At 38.1% G+C, this 19,890-nt stretch overlaps 1 protein-coding gene across 2 annotated transcripts in view; it reads left to right on the top strand.

The window, feature by feature from the left end:
* The window catches only part of CCDC171 (coiled-coil domain containing 171), a 219,781-nt gene extending 200,711 nt beyond the window's left edge, over positions 1-19,070 (top strand). For both annotated transcript variants that reach the window (XM_036434112.2, XM_045580256.1), the window contains one exon: positions 18,667-19,070. In XM_036434112.2, coding sequence (XP_036290005.1) covers positions 18,667-18,888 — 222 coding nt within the window. In that variant the 3' untranslated portion in view covers positions 18,889-19,070. The remainder of the gene's footprint in view (positions 1-18,666) is intronic.
* The last annotated feature ends 820 nt before the right edge of the window (positions 19,071-19,890 follow it).

Genomic DNA, 19,890 nt, shown 5'->3' on the forward strand with positions numbered 1-19,890 from the left:
CATATTGTATGGCTTACTAAGTGTTGAACAAGGCAGTCCAACTCAGGAGCTTTACAGTGGAGGGTGTGTAGGCTCTGGGGTGGGATCATTCAAAGCCTGGCTTCACCGCTTGCTAACAGTGTGATCCTGGTTCAATTGGCAGCCTCTTCAAGAATGCTTCAGTTTCCTCAGATGGGAAAATGAGGATAATAACAGCTCCTCTCTTTAGGCTTGTGTGAAGATTAAAGGAAAGGATACCTGTAAAGTCCCTGCTGTTATGACTAATGCCATTTCTATGATGTTCTAATCGGTTGAGCATAGATTATAATTTTTACTTGTTCTCAAAATAGGAAAGAACTACCAAGGCCTCAAAATAAACCCCCTATCTTCAGAGAACATTGTATTAGCCTAAGAATGCCTTCTGATGGGCATTTTGGTATTTTTGCTGAAAAACATTATGTTAGTTAGATTTCAAGATCTGTTGTTAAATGCCTGGCTTATTATTGGCAGGGGAAGATAGTACTTTTATAGTTTAGTACTTTTTTCAGAACATAGGGATTTTATTTTAGATTGCAAAATTAACATTTTAATCTGCCTCATTTTTGTATAAATAATATCCTATTATAATAAAATTATGCTGAATTAAAAAGTGAAAATCATAATACTAACAAATTAGAGTACTTTGGGATTTGGGAGAGACAGCAAATTGCTATAGCATGAATTTGGATAATGGAACATCAAGCGATGTGTATCATCATTGTTATAAAATTTCTGCATGTATTTATTAGAAGATTATAGTTGCACATATATTATAAAAATTTTGAGACCTTACATTCATAAACATTAAGGTTTTTTTTTTCCATAGAGTGTCTGTGAAATTTTTGGATAACAACTTCTTTATCATGGCATCATTCAATACATGTTAAAAACACCGTATTGCTTTCAGAACATACTCGTTTGTAATGAAAGTAAAATATTTGGCAATTGGAAATGAAGGAAAAAAAGTTAGTGCATTTTAAGGTATAACTAGGCCTCATAAAATATTTGCTCCATTTGCTTAGTAACATTCAAAGACTAAATATGAGCTTTATCAGAAATGATGTTTATGAACAATGCTCTTTAAAAGTTAAATTAGCCACTGTGGAGAACAGTATGGAATTTCCTTAGAAAACTAAAAATGGAACTCCCATTTGACCCACTGATCCCACTTTAGGAATATATCCTAAAGTGGGATCACCAATCAGAAAGGATATATGCACCCCTATGTTCATAGTGGCACAATTTACCATAGCTAGGATTTGGAAACAGCCTAAGTATCCATCAGCAGATGAGTGGATTAAAAAACTGTGGTACATCTACACAATGGAATACTATGCTGCAGTAAAAAAGGAGGAGTTCTTACATGTGCAACAGCATGGATGGACCTGGAGAACATTATGCTAAGCAAAATAAGCCAGTCAAAGAAAGGTAAATATCACATGAAGTCACTCATTTGTGGAATATAGTGAACAACATAAACTGATGAACAGAAACAGATCCAGAGATAGAGAAGCATCAATCAGACCATCAGACCTCAGAGAGAAGGTAGGGGAGGTTGGGGGTAAGTGGGAGAGATCAATTAAAGGACATACATGCATGCATATAAGCCTTACCAATGGACACAGACATGGGGGTGGTGGTGGTGAGGGCATGAAGGAGGGTTTAGGGAACATGGGGGGTGGGTGGGTAAGGACACATATGTACAATAATACCTTAATCAATAAAGAAAAAAAAAAGTTAATTGGGCTTAGGAAGTCTACATATTTTGCTGGACTAATAGTTAAGCTATTATTTAAAACAGTTGGAAGTAGAACTATATAGGTGCCCAGAGCCCCAAATTATAAGAATATTAATCCTAACTCCTTCCTTTTTATGTTATTATAATAATAGTTGGCATGGTAGATTGAATAGAATGCTCTGGAAAATTAATGTTTGCCTAGATCCCCAGAATGTGACCTTATTTGGAAGTAGTGTCTTTGGAGATTTAATCAGTTAAATTAAGATGAGTTCATATTGGCTTAGGCTGGGCCGACCGCCTCACCAGGAGACACACACAGATGTGAGAGACTGAGAGGAAAGGTGGGCACGTGCAGACCGAGCTGATGCAGGTGCAGACCGAGGCGGGCCAGCCACCGCCAGAAGCCAGAAGAAGCAGGAAGGGCTCTTCCCCGGTCTCGGCAGGGAGCATGGCCCTGCTGACACCTTGGTTTCAGACTTCTCCCCTCTAGACCTTTAGAAAGTAAACTGTTTTCAGCCACCGGTCTCTGGTAATTGTTACAGCAGCCGTAGGAAACGGAACCCCGTTGGTAAGTTTCACGTGGGGTTTAGTTTTACAAAAGGCGTTATTCAGGGTAGCTAGCTATAAACTGAAATTAAATTTGAAAGTTTGTCAAATTTTTGTTTATATACCAAATACTAGTAATTATTTTAATTGCAAAGAATAAATCTATTTTCTGATCTGTCTTTAGTTAGAGGACACATAACATATTAACAAAACGTGGCCCGTCATTTTGTGTGTATTTCAGCCCAGGAAGTACTCTATTTTATCAATCCAAATTCCTAGTCTAGTTAAGATATTCAGTAGCTCTGGGATAGAAAAATGTAAAGCTACTTTTAGGAGAGAAAAAGGAATTAAAAACATTTAAAAATGGTATCCGAGTAGAACCTTAAAATAAGCCATTTACTCACATTCCTTAAAAATTCTGTAAATAATGACATCTTCCTCAAATTAGATTTAACAAGCTATGGAATCCTTAAAGTAGGAGGATAAATAAAAATGTCTATGGAACAATAAATAATTTTTTGTCTTTATGCTGGTTCTTTTATTTGTTCAGAAATATATAAGCATCTTCCCAAATTCTTACTGATTTTAAAAAAATTTAGGTATTTTTAATTTTCATTGAGTTCTATAAAACTTATACCATCAGAATTCAAAGTTTCAAATTCACCACTCATACTCTTTTATTTATTTATTTATTTATTTATTTATTCCACTTCCTTTTATTTATTTTACCACTCATACCCTTCATGGACAGTTTTTATTCTTTACATTATCTGAAATAAAGCAATAATCAAGAGTCCCCAATTATTGCTTTGACAAGTATCTATTGAGTACTTATTATGTGCTATGTTCTTCACCAGAAATTATGTTTATGAACAAGGATGTGATAGTAAGAATGATAACAACAACCAGTATTTATTGAATGCTCATTATGTGACAGCCACAGTGTTGTATATTAACTGATTTCATGTATATATTCACTAATTTCACCCACATTATGTATATTAACTAATTTCATCCACATTATCCTACCTAAAGTAGGTGATTATCTTCTGTTAGATGAAGAAGCTGTCAAGTGAAGAGTCCAAGGTTTGAACCTAGTCAGTGAGAGCCCGCGTAAAAATTATTTTTATTGCATTCTTAATAGAATGAGATGAGGACTTTCTCTCAGGGACGTGACAGTTTATTGATAGGATAAATATATATACATGAATACTTGTAATAATTGTGATGGTCGCATTAAAGAAGTCAAGTGAGAATTATCTGTGTGAGGGTAGTAAGAGTGGGGATGGAGAAGGATTAGATTCTAGATGGGTATCGATGGAAACAGTGACAGGACTTAATAAAGAAAATGCAGGCAGGATGGCTGTTTAGTTGCTCAGGAATTCAATCAAGATCTATGCTGCCTGAGTTTCTGGTAAGAAGTGAGTGGTGTTCAAAAAAAACAAACATGCTTTTTTTTTTTTTAGAGAAAGATTTCCTTTAATTTTACAAAAGACCTGGAGGCGGCCAGAACGTCCCATTTTATAATTAGACTTTCTGCTTTGATTACAATAGGATTCTTGGACCTGGAGTAACTCCATCTTAACAATAGCTATAAGGACCTGCATTTAAATGCCAATAACAAAGAATCCTTTCATAAAGTAGTGTTTTTGGTGGCCTCTTTGTCATAGATCTTTACAAATGTAGGTTTCCAATGGTGGTACAGATTATATTACTTTTTTTGTTTATGTAACATTGTTGGTTTCCCCCCCCATAATTTTCAGAGTGCACATCAATCAAAACTGATTATGTGCTTAGGTCTGAATATATTGGGAGATGAGAGAAAATGTGTAAATTACTCAGATCATTTTCAAAATAAATATAACAAATTTGACTTCTCAGACACACATTTTAAGGGTAAATCATCTGAAAGCTGAGTAGCATGACAAAAGTTTACAGTACAAATGTTGACAAGTTTGTAAAAAAAAGGGTGAGCAAAGGCTGAATCTCAAACTCTTCAGTTGTGCGTAGACCCTTCTGCCCTTACTTGTCCCATGCTCTTTTCCTGTTCCCTGTGGTTTTTATATGGTACTGCTGTTAAAGATGGAGTGGCAGAACGAACTATCCATTGTTTGCTGGTTGATAATAAGTTTTGGTAGTCTAAAAACCAAACCTGCCTCTCCCAAGAGCTAAAGAACTGACTTGAAATTTAAGTGTGGTCATCTAGAATTTTTGGGAACATATAGTAAAATTGTATACTTAACTATAGGTAAAATTGTATACTTAGTGCTCTAAGACAGCCCCAAAACAAACAAGTGCATGATGGCCAATTAACTTATGACAAAAGAACCAAGAATACTTCTTCCTTTCAAATAAGACAGAACACTAAGTATACAATTTTACCTATATGTTCCCCAAAATTCTAGTTTAGTACTCCTTGTTGGGATTCAGGAATCTGTATTTTAACAACTCCACCAGGTGATTCTCATCATGAGAGAAGTTTGGGAAACACTGATCTAGAGGTCTGTTTATTGAGCAGCTTAATGCATTTCTATAATATAATATTTCCTAGAGTCCTGTCCAATCCAATATCGGGAATGACTAAATCGTAGTCACACTAGTTGTGAGCACTCAGGCGAGGAGGAAAGTAGTTAAACATCTCGCCGTTGTGTGAGAAGTTCGAGGGCAGGCACATACCATGCACCTTGACCACCTATTATGAAGCTTTTTGCTGCCGTGTCAAGTGAAAGCGAGTTAATTGGGTGAAGCTGTGGAGCATGTTAGGGGCCTGGTAAAGGGCTGCTGTCTGACAGCCGAGTGTCAGCCGAAGCCAGTCAAGTGTAGCTGAGAGACAGAGGCCTGTCACAAAGTTCCTGCAGACGGGAGCACAGCGAGGAAGCCGAGATGCGGTTCCGGCTCACTTTCTCCCTCATTGCATCCAAGCACCTTAAAAGATTTTACACTGTCTGTGTCAGCTCGTGTTCTCTGAGCTGTTTCCTTCTAACTGTCCTGCATTCAAATGATTGAACAAAAGATGCTAATGTTCAGCAAAGTGAATGTAAATTCTCTCTTTCCCCCTTTTCTTCCCAAGCAGATAGACATTCAACTCAAAGGCAACTCTGAAGGTTTACACCAGACAACTAGGTTGTCTCCAAATTTAGTTTGTAACAGAATCTTTATCTTAGAAGGTATAAAAATGAAAAATGAAAGTAGTAGCCTAAGCAGTGTACTTTCCTCTGGCTTACGGGAGTAGGGTTCTTTGAAAAGGGACACTGGTGAAGAAGGGACACTTCTCGTCTTTTGTCCCAGTTTCTCTCCTGCTTTTTCTAAGGTGAAGTGCCATCACGGCACTCATCAGCAGGTCAAGAAAGATAAACATGGAGAGGAGCAGTCCGTTCCCTCTGAAGTCTCGGGCACTCTAGAGAGGAGGAATCGGGGAAAGTGAGAATGAAAGAAACCGAGAGCCAGGCTGACCAGCACAACTTGCCGTAGTGATGGAGGCTGGGAGGGTGGCAGGTACAACCTAGGAATCGAATTTTAAGTTTTAATTTAATTTGAAATGAAAATGAAATGATTACATGGGGGCTAGGTTTGAGCAAACAGCAGGCTGTGGTATTGTGCTATTATAAAAAAAAATATGTGTGGGATGCTGTGATAAAGCAGAGAAAAGAGGCATCTAACCCAAATGTGAGGTGACAGATGGCAGGGAAAGTGTGGGGACGAGTTGATGCCTGAGGTGAGCCTTGAAAAACTCTAAAAACCTGACGAAGAAGCCTCCTTTTAAATACTTTTTGAAAGAGCAGTGTGAAAAAGAGACTTCGGGATAGGAGAAAGCAGGGCATCCTTCTGGATCAGCTGTTAGATTAGTACCAGGAATCCAAGTTGTTTTTGGTAAATCACCTGGATGCAATGGCAGCCTCCAAGTACACGACCAGGCCAGTTACCCAGAGGCCTCACAAGCCAGACTAAGATCCATGCTCTAGCAGCGGGCCCATCCCACCCAGCTCCTTAGTTACACAGTGTTCATATGGCCTGTCTCTTGGCTGCATCAGTCTTCTCCACGCCAAGGTTATGAGGACCAGAGTGGAGATTTGATAAAGAGGCACAGGGTTCCTGGGGCCACTTACCCACACTTGCCTCCCAGGGGAGATGTGGGACAAATAGCCATGGCCGATGGTTGTAGCTTGCCACTTAGGCTGATGAACAGCTTTAGGTTTATCGCAAGTTCTGCAGCCAATTTAAGGATGACAAAGCCTAGAGGAAGCATATTTCTGTGCTATGATAGGATCTTTCCATCTCTTTTTGCCTATAAGTATCCTGTCTCATGGGGTGCCAACTTACTATCTATTCTAAATGCGTGGATTCTTCCAATGACTCTTAGACTACTGGCTGATTCTTTTTTTTTTTTTTTTTTTTTTTTTGCCTAATACACATGTGTCAAACACAAGGCCCGCGGGCCAAATCCGTCCCGCCAGGCCTTGCAATGTGGCCCGCACAGCGCTGTCATCACTGCACTCCACTGTGTTTCCATCACAATGACAGTTTATGACTGTTCAGTAAACCATTCGGCCCGCGATTTAGGCTGGATTTTAGATTTTGGCCCCTTCTCTGATTGAGTTCGACACCCCTAGCCTAATACATAGGCTTTTCATCTGTTCTATACTTTCTGTCTTATTCTTAAATAATAAAAAAATACAATAAAGAACAGAGGAAGTAAGAAATAGATATAAATGTGAAGGGATGGCTTGTTTACAAATATTAAGAGTGTGTTTAGGCCAGCAAAAGTGGAGAGACACTTAAATAACTGATGAAAAATTAAGAAAAGAGCTCTACTTAATCATTATTTTGTGGATAGCCTGCCCTGAATCTGAAAAGCATGTCACAGAAGTCTAGGCCTTTTTGAAAAACTGGCGTGCAGATTCTCAGGGAGTTAATTTGTACGAGAGCTTGGCGATTGTGGAAGGACTGGGTGGAGGTTTAGTGAACAGGTGCCCAGTTGGGGAGACGGGGAACAGAGAGAACGGCCGAGTACTTGCCCTCCATGCAGGCCTCAGGACTGGCCTCTGGCCTCTTCAAAAAGGGCAACCTACAAGTGTACGTGGAAAGAAATATTTGATTACCAACACCATAAGACCCTGGGTTCCAGTCAGAGTGACAGGGAGAGAAGGGTGGACGTATAGCAAATTCCGCGTAGAGCCATTACTCCTATGGCACAGCGAGCCCTCAATACACTGGAGGCAGGACCTGGTAGAGGGATCGCAGCCACTCAGCAACTCTTATCGGGGACTGTTCAAGGGCATTTGAGGTCTTGTGTGAACAGGTCAGGGGAGAATCAGGAAAATGGGACTCACCATTGGGACCTCGTCTGTATCTGCAGAACAGTGCCATTGTACGTAAAAACGCAGCACCATGAAAACAGCACTTCTGTGGTCACATCAGATTTCAGCAAATTACAGTTTACGGAGAACTGACTCAGGATGCAGGTAGCTGAGGGTAGTGTGAGCTCCCCAGGGGCAGATAATTTGTGTGCCTGTAATTCACTGCTGTATCCCAGTACTTGGGACCATATCTGGCACATTGCAGGCACTTGATAGACATCTATTGAAGGAATTAATGAATGGGGCTAATTTAGGATGCTAATGGTGGATGTGGGTTTAGATATGCTTTATGCATATCCAACCACAGGAAAAATCAGTCATATGGAATTGATCATGTAAGCAGTGATTTTTAACCTTTTTCATCTTATGGCACATATAAAGTAATTACTAAAATTCTGCGGCACACCAAAAATATATCTTTTGCCTATCTGGCAAAAAATAGATATACTGGTAATTATGATTGACTTACAAAAAAAAATTAATAGTCATTACCTACCTTGTTTACTCCAAAGTGACTTTTTAAAAAATCAGGTTCCTCTACTTGTACATAAGAATTTCTGATACCAGGAATTAACCAATTATGCGACATAACCAAGAAGATGCAACTCTACTATATGACCTATATATTTTTGGTTCAAAACAGGGAATTCACACTGGATGGCTATTGTTGTGTTGGCTGTTATCATTTTTCATTTGACAGTCTAAGGGAAAAGAGGTCAGTGGCCCTAAGTAGTCAGGTATTGCATGCTTTAAAAATTCTTGCAGCTCACTCGAAAAATCACTAGTTTAAAGAACAGATTCCTGAAATGTAACCTTCGGGTATATTAATTGGGAAATTTGTGGTTGCCATATTGTTCTCACAGTTCTATAGGATGTTCTCACTAGAGATGGGTATGGTTTAGTTTGAGACTGATAGATACAGAAATAACATTTCTATCAGGTAAAGGAAATGTCATTGCCTGATAAGCGATTTGTTTGGGGACATCCTCCCAAGGGCTTGCTGTGATCTGAAAGCATTTCGTTGTTGTGAGCCCCAAATCACATGATTTGACTTATACCCAAGCTGCCCCTCTCTCACTGAGAAATAGAGAGTCCACATTCTGTCAACTGAAGGTGACCCGTCCCTCCACAAAGGTCCAAGGGCCCAGCAGCCCTGGGGGAATATAGCATTTCATCTTGGGTGATCGGGGGAAATAAAGAATGGGTAGGGATTTTAGGTGTGTCCTTGTGGAATAATGAGGAAATGTAGTTTAAACAGCAGTGGAAAAGAAGGGCATAGAAAAAAATGGTTTTGCATTTTAAGATGTGATTCCCCCTTTCCTCCCTGCCAATTGTGTTGAGATACAAGCCTAACAGGTACTACAATGTTAGTAACATTGAGGAAGGTCATCTCACTCAAACAACTTTAAATTTTGGGTAGTTCTTTCCTTTTTCTGCTCTGTTTACCTGAGTGCAGGTCAGCTGTTCCACCCAGAGAAATACATACTGCTTAAAGGTATACGTTTATAGCTTCCACATTATTGTTGAATTTTTGACACTGAATTAAAAAGGTTATAACTTTAAGAAAGAAATTCTTCAGTAATGAAAAAGTGGTCAGAAAACTTTCACCTAATAGTTCCTAGATAGAGAGTGACGTGTGTACGTTTGGACCTTAGAAGTTGTAAGTTGGCAGTTGGAAGTGCTCTGTGGAGTAAATGGAAGGCACACAGGTTGTAAGTAGCTACTCTACATAAGGAGTTGCATTTGTGCAGAGTAGAGGTACAAGTTACTCCATAAATTTACTTGTGTACATGTTTACTTAATGTCAGATTGTAGATGTAGGCTTGGTAACTGACAAAGTTGAAATAAGAACGTGTTATTAGCTAAATTAAAATCTTTTCAAAACTTGCAAAACACTTGGTTAAAAACTACCCTCTGAGACCTTTAACAAACCAATTACATTTTCATTTTGACCACACAGCTTAGTCATAACTATACTAAAATATAGGTTTTGGTATATATAAAATTAGTCTTTTTTAAATAAAGTGTTTTTTAGTTATAAAAGTAAAGCATGTTATTATACGTAATTGGAAAATACAGAAGTTTAGGGGGAAAATTACCAATTCTAATCTCCTAACAAGTATCATATGTAATTTTGTGTATTGCCTTTTCACTTAAGAGTCTAGCTTCAAGGTGGGCAAAGTTCAGTCATATATTCTTGCCACCTGTGTTTGCATTATATAGCCTGTGAGCTAAGCATGTTTTTTAAAAAATATATTTAAATGGTAGAAAAAAAGAATAGTATTTCATGATGTGAAAATAATGTGAAATTAAAATTTCAGTGTTCTTAAGCACAGTTGTATTAGAACATGACCATACTAGTTTATTTACATGTTATCCTTGGCTGCTTTGGGAGACACAACAGCAGACTTTAGTAGCTGCAACAGAGAATGTATGGCCTGCAAAACATAAAATATTTACTGTCTGACCCTTTACAGAAAAAGGTTGCTGATCCCTGGTCAGACCTAAGCATTTGTCCATATTATTCAAAAGTTTTATAGCCACAACTTTTATATCCATGTAATATTCCATCAAATGGCTATAGCTTACTTGACCAAGCTTCTATTGTTGAATATAGGATATTTCCATACTCAACCTAATCATAAATGGAATTGTGGGATAATTGCTATTAACCGTTTAAACCCACTGCCAGATTATAGACCGAATGATTCTATCAATTTGTACAGTCCCTAGCAATTTATGAAAACCTGTTTAATAATGGCTTCACTAACATTTATATATATATATATCTTAATTTTAAAAATTCAATTTTAATTGGCAATAAACATCTCATTGTATAAATACTTTCCATTTTTTACTTATTTTTGGGAGTTATTTTCCATTTATTTTTAATTTTTATTTATTGATTGATTTTAGAGAGAGGAAGGGAAAAAAAGAGAGAAACATTGATTTATTGTTCCACTTACTGATGCATTCATTAGTTGATTCTTGCACGTCCCCTGACCAGAGATCAAACCCCAAACCTTGGCGTATTGGGACGATGCTCTGACCAATTGAGCTACTGAGGCAGGGCTCCATTTATTTTTAATCAACTGTACTTTTAATTTTGTGCACTGCCAGTTCATAGCCTTTGTTATAGTAAAATAGTTTTAAACAAAAGAAAAAAACAAAACAAAACCCTGGGGAGAGAAAACTTGAACTTTCAAAGCTTTTTCCTTATAACCCATGTTTTAGTTTATGGCCTTTTCCTAAAGATAATTCACAGTTTCTTGTGATTTCTTTTTCAGTAAGAAAAATAGTATGTTGCATGTATGTGTGTTTATGCTTATTTTTAAATACAATTGAGTTTTCTCACTTTATAAACACACTTTTTTACTTGGACATATTTCTGTATCACTGCTAATATACCTCAATTAAAAAAAAATGTTGTATTCTGTCATGGCATACTTCACTTAAATAGCACTTTCTTGATGGACCCTTAATTTCATTAAAAAAATACATTTCTGGGGAAAAAATGCTTCAGTAAACAAATCTGTATGAATTTTTGTGAATTTAGCCATAGAAGTGCCTAGCAGCAGGATTGCTGGACCAGCGGGCGGGTACTGTGTGTGTTTTGTGTACCTGAGGGCTGTTTTGTGTACCTGCGGGCTGCCTGTGTGGTCTGAGCTGGCCTTTCCCTGTCTTCTTAAACAGTGGGGTTCATCAGACGTCTAAGTGTTTGCGGATCTTTTAGGTGAAAGGTACTCTTTCAGTCTCATGCTTTGTGCTGCTCTTCTATCGGGATGAATGTGGTTTAGCATTTTTTCATGTGCTTGTTGGTTATTATAGTTCTCTCTCCCACACCAAATAGCCAATTTGTAGCTGAGGCAGAGGCTGCCAGTGATTTCCTGATCTCTGTTTTCTCTCTGTTAGCAATAGGAGCATAATATTACCAGGGGCACTCAGGATAAAATAAAATAAAATAAAGCTACATTTCTCAGACTCCCCTGAAGCTAAGTCAGCCTTGTGACTAAGTTCTGGTAAGCACAAGTATTGTGATTCTGGGATGTGCCTCCTCCTCTGCTCTGTGAATGAGGTTCAGCACTTTTTCATGTTTTGTTGGTTATTGTATTCTTCTGGTCAGAATGCAAACGTAATGGAACTTGAGAAACCATTCTGGACCCTGAGGTGGAAGCCACATACTTTTAGGCTGTGACACCTGAGATAGAAGCAGCCTGGATTCCTGCAGCTTCATATAGCCATATCCGAGAGAAATACATTTCTATCTTAGTTACACCACTGACTTTGGAGTTTTCTATTATAGCCAAACCTAATTTAAGTAAACAGAATCCTTAGCCTGCTTTCTAATTAGGTTCCTCATTTTCTTGATTTACACGAGCCTTTTCTAAACTAATAAAGTCATCTTATGGCTATCAAGTGTGCTGTACATGGTTCTATGAGCTTGTTTCTTCAATGGATTTTTACCGGGTGGGGCAGAAGTAGGATTACAGTTGCGAGTACATGAAACAGAGTTTATTTTTGTATTGATATTTATTAATTATTATATTATTTTTCATATAAACAGCTGTAAACCTACTTTTGCCACCATGCATATACTAAAAATATACTTCTCATTAATTCAGTTTTTGTACCTTTTTATATAGTTGAGTGCATGATATATTTACATTTCAAATTCTTTCTGAGGGGTTTGGGAATGTATATTCTTAAGACCCAGGTGAAAAAACGGCCCCCTTGGCCTTTTCTGGCTTTCCTGGCACTCTGTGCCATTGAGGGCATCAAAGTTGCTAAGACACAGGCTTGGGAAGGAGAGCAGGAAAGGAAAGAACAAAACCATCTGGGGAAATTCTTTGTCTCTTTTCCCAACCTCAGTCATGTCAGGAAATCTGAACATCCAAGAGAAGAAAATGGGAATTGTTATCTTGTCAGGCATGAGACATCTGTAAAGTAATTTAAAATTAACGTTTAAATGTTCTATTGTAATTTAAAACTTCAGTGCTGAATTTTACCACTGACTATTACCACATATAAGCTCCTTTGGTGAAAGGGCTAAAACTTTTATGTAAATGCTGTAAAAGCCACTTATTCCAGTGCCATGGATATTCAAATGTTGGGCAATAGTTAGATGTATTATAAAAAATAAAAACATAGATTTTTAGCCTCTAGTACAATATACTTTTATTTTTCAGTTTCACAGAGACTTGCTGAGCCCTAAGTGTGTTTATGAAACTCTCTGGATGTAGAACAAGCTAAGGCTGTGTCTCCTTTGGGTGATACAGTGGTGGTGCAGCATCTGGGAGGAAAATCAGAGGGATCAAGACTCACATTCATTCCTACCACTTACCCAGCTGTGCAAATGGAGCAGTTTCTCCTACTCTTCTGAGCCCTCGTTTCTTCAAGTGTAAAATGAGGGCAATAGGAATGCGTGCTCCCTGGCTGTTAGAATTGGGATAATGCCGTATAAAGCCTTATAAAGCTACACCTCGCCCAGGGCTGACATATGCTCAATACAGGTTAGCTATGATTCTAAATGTGGCATTTGTTATCACCTGAGATGAGCATAAAGAGAGGCAAAGAAGAGGAGCTACTGTGTGCTATGCATTTTCTATGTCTACTATTCCATTTAACCTTTGTACCACCCCTCGGAGGGGTTAGTCCTCCTACTTTACAGATAAGGATGCAGGCTCACACAGGTTAAGCAGCTTGTGAGAGATCACATGCTGAATAATCAAGTTGGGAGCCCAGGGTCTCTTCAATTTCAAAGTCCATATTCTTTCCTTTATACTGTGCTACTGTTATTTGGGACATAACTGTGTATGCACAAAATAACCAAATAGTGATAGAAGACCAAAACCATGAAGAGATAACATGAGTAGTTTGTTCTTTCAGTCATTCATCAGTTAGAAATCTTATTGAGTCCCTGATACTCCGCCAAGTGCTAGAAAAACAAAGTCAAGAATTGATCACACTAGGTGCCCATAGTTTTATAGAAGAGACGTAAATGCATACAAATAAGTACAGATAGAAATGTTAATGCTCATAAGGAAATATAGGTGTCCCCAAAATGCATACACACTTGAACAGATGGTAGCTAAATTTTGAAAATGAAATGTATTTGATAAACACTACCTGTATAATTATTCAAAATGCATGTATAAATTTTTAGTACACTCTATATATTTGTGATTATTGCCAACTCTGGTTATTTGTGTGAACTATACTGCCCTATGATGCCAGCATGGCAGGACTGGAAAATAAGCAGGTATAATTTGGTTAACCAACTTGAATATATGAAAGAAGACAACTGTGATGCCAAGTACGGAGACTAGGGTAAGAACACATTAGGAGCTAGAGCTGAAATAGTAAGGGAGCCTCAGTGTAAGGTCCTCTTGTGGGCACTTTGACTTCTTCGTCAGTGTATGTGGAGCTTACATGTGCACTCTACTTAAAACCAGTCGATAATTTACAGAGCTTAAGACATCATCATGGAGGTTGAAGTAATAAAAAATGTAATACAGAACTTAATTGAATGAAGCTGCATCATCTAAACTGTGGCTAACCTTGCTATCTCTTTGGCTTTTCTTTAGGTCCTTGTGTAGTATGTACTTCTTCCCTTTGAGGATGGCCTCTCTATAGCTCATCAAAATCTTAAATATTATATTTGGGAACCTCTGACTTCTGAGTTAATGTCATCCTCAAAAGCGTGGTGTTAACATTACACTAGATGCCATCACACATGGAATGATGATGGACCTGTAGAACTTCAGCGTTGGAAATAGTCTAGCTCCTCGCTTTAGACGTTAGGGAAGGGAGACCTAGAAGGACTGGTTGACCTGCTCAGAATGACCCAGTTAGATTGTACAGAAGTGGGAGGAAAAATTAGTCTGCTCATCTCCTGTCTAATCTTCTTTCACAATACTATGTGCCTAGCATATTCTCCACGCAGTACTATTCCGGCCTACTACATCATATCACTCTCCACTTTTTATAATATTAGATTCTGGAAGACTAAACATGATCATGAATGCTATGCAGGAGACAAATAGCTTAGTGTCATTGTTTCAGAAGCCTTGGTCTGCAAATTGCTTTGATTTATAGATAATTTATTGGGTGATTATCTTATTATTAGATTAATGCTTTATTTACTTTTTTTTTTTTTAATTGAGAAAACAGTCTTAGAAAACTAAGATATTAAAGTCCTGAAAAATGGCTATGGGACATGTTCAATTACTATATTTCATAAAATTCTTAACATGCAGAAATTTAGTGGACACATTTTGTATTGTGAATATATATTTAGCTGATGGACTATAACAGTTCAAATAGAATCATTTACAGCTTATTGAGCAAATAAAAGCGTTCCCATAAAGATTCACATGACACCTAGCTTTTATTTCAGGTAACTAATTTCTTTTTGAAAAATTGCTTAAATTTAGATTTATAGGAGAGGCTACCAGAACACCTCAGCAGTTTAAAAAGTAGTTTAAATGACCATAGACTTTATAGATTTAAAATATAAAATCGGGTGGAGAATATTAACTTTTACTGGCCTCTGATAAAAAGTTATTTAACTGTTTTTACTCTGTGCTATATTAAAAGTGTTTTGATGTAGTCCTGGATATTATTTGTAATGAGAAATAGTTCATATTTACTTGTTTTTTTAACATCTCATTTTGAAATAAAATTTCATCAGAATTTTTGCTGGCTTGTGTTTAAGCTATTAAGTAACTTAAAATCAGACTGGAGTATAGCAAATGACCCTAGTAACAAACAAACAAAATTATTTTCACTTACACAAAAGTAAGTTTACTTGGTGGAGGACATACCTTTTGGGGGTGTGGATCTTTAAGGAAATATATTTTTTAGGTTTTTTATGTTTTGGATGTAAGTCAGATTATAGTGTGCAAAAAGTCTCTAATTTGAAATAATAGAGGAATGCTCAACACCCCATTTCAAGGTTATTTAGTAAAAAAAAAAACTTACATTAGATGAAAAGATTTCAGACAACATAGTGGAAACTAGACATATTAAAAAGTAAGAGGAGAAAAGACAAAAGAAGGGCCCTTTGTAGAGACCAAGAGCCATAGAATATTAAGGAGAAAGGAGAGTTAGGGCTTTTCCCTAAAGGACCACCTTCCCAAAGTGGGATGTGGTAGGTTGACGAAGTCATGAGAACAAAAAAGGAAACCTCAAGTTCAGAATATAGATTTGAGTAAATTACATATAAATATATATTTAACATTGCAAAGCAGGAGTGATTGGTCAGTTTGGCACAGTTATCTTTCTCTAGTCCGAGGCATCAAGAAGAAAAAGTCCTCGGAGGATACCTGACCTTCCTTCATCCGCTTCTGCCCTCGCCTCTTTTCATATATCGTTTTCTTAGACCCGCACTTGAAGTATAAAGATGTAACAACAAACTTCTGAAGCCTTGCCTGACAATATTCTTTTACCATCATAGAGAATCCTGCTGCTGTAACTAAGTTTTATTGGGCAGAGAATCAGGCTGCACCATCCGTGGCTCTGCCAGCATCCCTTCCCGGACCTCACTCCCCACATGTGGCAGAATACCTTAGTAAATGCATTGTCATCTTTACAGCAACCACACCAGGCAACAATGCATGTTCAGACACGCAGCTAAAACAATAACCTCAGGAAGGGTGGTTCCTGTGGCAGTATGGCAGTAAAGGCACAAAAAGGTACCCATTCGGCCTCTGACGTAACCAGATGTCCCTGTTCCAGTCCTGAACTGATATGCTCAGCCCCATGCTAAGGTTGGGAGGGTGAAACCCCATCAGTGCTGCTAATGAGGGGGAAGGCGATGGGGAGTGTGTCCTTTCCTGGGGACAAGCTCACCCCTCTCCTTCCTGAAGCATCCAGGTGACCATTTATGGTACTTTTTACTTCCTGCGGAAAGAGAGAGGATCTCAGTCAAAGGTAGGCTTGCAGTGGAGTATCAAGAAATCAAAAGAACAGAGATCAAAGAAAACTGCTGAACTATGTGTTAGATGCAGCCATTGATTTTTCTCCAGTTGTAGTTTTTTTTTTTTTTTTTTAAATCCACAAAAATGATAACACATACAACAGTTGAATTTCTAGTACTTTCCTGAGGCCAGCCATAGCTTCCTTCTTGTTTTCACGGGTAGAAACGGTTTTGTATAACAGGACATGATAAAGCAGGACCATAAAGAGTTCACACTATGTTGTTATCAAAACTGTAAGGGAATCTACCAAAAGGGATGTTTCTTCTGTGAAAATTTCTGCAGGATAGAGTGAGTTTTTAGGCTGGCCTCACCTAGGCAATATTTATTTGCTGAGAATCTGGAAAATTCTGACGTACAATTGATCACTATTTTCCCACTCTCTATAAATGTTGTAAAACAATCCTGTCCACTTTACTGGTAAGACTGTTCAAGTTAAATATTAACTGCTGAGTACTGATGTTACTTAAGGCTTAAATGTATAGCTTCTCAAAACATTAATTCTGTTTTCAAGTACTTCATGAGTGTGTGGATTTCTTAAGTTTGATTTCCAATAGTTTCTGGATACCAGTAATGTTTTAAAATCCGAGACAAATTGTTTTTCTGTTGCAATCCCATATTTTGATACACGATTTCCAAATGCTTATACTAGAACAGTATTTATTGAAACAGCATGGTAGCATTATTATTAAAGGGGAAGGCAAAAAGTTTAGCTCACTAGCATTTTATGTGCTATTCTTTTAAAAAAATATATTTCTTTATTGACTTCAGAGAGGAAGGGAGAGGGATAGAGAGATAGAAACATCAATGATGAGAGAGAATCAGTGATTGGCTGCCTCCTGCACGCCTCCTACTGGGGATTGAGCCCACAACCTGGGCATGTGCCCTTGGCTGGAATCGAACCTGGGACCCTTTAGTCTGCAGGCTGATGCTCTATCCATTGAGCTAAACCGGCTAGGGCTGTGTGCTATTCTTTAGAAGTCACTAGGATTGACTTTTTTCCGTTGTGCTATGTCTGTCAATTACATAAGCCAGGCTGATGGATTTGAAAATGGAAATATCTATAGTTCATCTTCTAAGCAGTGGAATCTTCCATTTTATATAGAGTGTATTATATGGGACAAGGAAATAAACACTATGAACATTGGTTTCTGTGAACTGCCGGGGGATGGAAGCTGAGGTAAAGGTACCTGATTGCATTCACTCTGGGATCCAATAACGCTATAAAAGTTTTATTCAGTTTTAGTGTTTATGACATATAACAAATTAAAGATGCAATCACAATTGGAAAATCTATAATAATAAAAGGGTAATATGCTAATTAGACTGGACGTCATTCCTTATGAAGCCCAGGTCCCGGTGCCAGAGGGAAGCCGGTGCCGGCAGCTGGGGGAAGGAAAGCCTACTCTGCACAAATTTCATGCATCGGGCCTTTAATAATTTCATATTTGTGTATTAGATAGATTTTCAACCAGTGTGCTGCAAGAATTTTTAAAACATGCAATATCTGACTATTTAGTTAGGGACACTGATCTTTTTAGAGTGTCAAATGAAAAAATGACCAACACAATAATAGCTATCTGTGTGAATGAATCAAACTTAAACCAGCCCAGCTGGTGTGGCTCAGTGGTTGAGTGTCAATTCATGAGCCAGGAGGTCACAGTTTGATTCCTGGTGAGGGCACAGGCCTGGGTTGTGGGCTAGATCCTCAGTGTGGGGCACACAGGAGGCAGCTGATCAATGATTCTCTCTCATCATTGATGTTTCCATCTCTCGCTCCCTCTCCCTTCCTCTCTGGAATTAATAAAACTATATTTAAAGAAACAAATTACATCTATGTTTTTGGTCAAATTGGCAAAAAATATATATTTTGGTGTGCCACAGAATTTTAGAAACTAGTTTATGTGTGCCATGAGGTGAAAAAGGTTGAAAAATCTCTGGATTATATAAACGGTACTTCTTTGTTTATGGCTTTGGATTCTGTTCAAGAGTTTTTATTTTATGTTTATTTTATTATTTTTTCATATTGCAGGCAGGATCACGAGACCATTCAAATATCTCAATTCATTCAAGAGCTGCTCTTCCTGCTGACACAATTGGTGCTGCGGAGTTTTTGCCATTGAAAGCTGAACTTGATACAACTTACACTTTCTTAAAGGAGACATTTATAAATTCTGCACCCATGACAGCATCTCACTCCTCTCCAGTAACTTCGTCTGCTAACGCCAAAAGACCATCTCAGATTGGATTATGACATTATGAAATTAAAAAAAAAATGTAGGAAGAGTTAACAGTACAATTAAAATTGTTTTGAAGGGGGATTTTCTTATCAGTTGACTTTTGTTTCAACACAAGTGGCAGAGGATTTTTAAAAATTGTGTGATACCGTGATGTGTGCAGGTATCTGTGTCTCCCTGAATAATGAAATAACCAACTCTCCCTCCCCCCCCCCCCCAGTTTTATTTATTATCACAGTTGCTCATTTTTATGTAACATTTTTAAATGTTAAGGAATGACACATTTTGGGTAATTTCCTTCGGACTTAAAAAAATCAATAAGCCATTTTAGTCTCTATCTATCAAAGTTGTTTCATACTTGTCTGTTTTAAAGCAGGACTGCAATACTTTAATAGGATTGAGAGAGCTATTTGAAATGTATGCCAATGATTCCTGTCATTTCATGGCAGCCCTGCCATGGTTCACTGAGCCCCCTCTTCTCTCTTGTCAGCTCGGCTGAAGACAAGCATTTAGTTGCAAACTTTAAGCAGGTTGTGCAAAACAGAAATGATGTGACTGCTTCTCCTCCTGCACAATAATGTCACTCCTGGTCAATGTGAGAAGGTCAGGTTGCTCCTTGTAAAGCTACATGATACCACTTGCCCATCTGAACAAGTTCCGTTAACTGCTGAATCCGGTCCCCGCAGGCGCTAAAAACTCACCCTTTTATCAGGCCCGCGTCTGATAAGAAAGCGGAGCAACCTGTGCCGGGAAGGTTTCTGTGGTTTGGTCAGGCTCCCACAGCAGAAGAGCAGGTAATATACTTAGTATACGCGGAAAAACCTCCAGGTAATGGCTGTCTTGACCTTCAAAATAGACTCCCTGTTTTGTTGGTGGTAGAATCCAAGACTGACGCCCGTCTTTGATGCAGGCGGAATTTAAAGCGAGGCCACTGCCCTGCGTTTTCTGCCTTGTAGCACATAAAAGTAAAATTGTATGTCAGGCCGAGATGTCGGGGAGCTGACAAGATGCCCCAGTGA

The sequence above is a fragment of the Pipistrellus kuhlii genome, unplaced genomic scaffold (assembly GCF_014108245.1).
Source record: "Pipistrellus kuhlii isolate mPipKuh1 unplaced genomic scaffold, mPipKuh1.p scaffold_m20_p_12, whole genome shotgun sequence".
Taxonomy (NCBI): Eukaryota; Metazoa; Chordata; class Mammalia; order Chiroptera; family Vespertilionidae; genus Pipistrellus; species Pipistrellus kuhlii.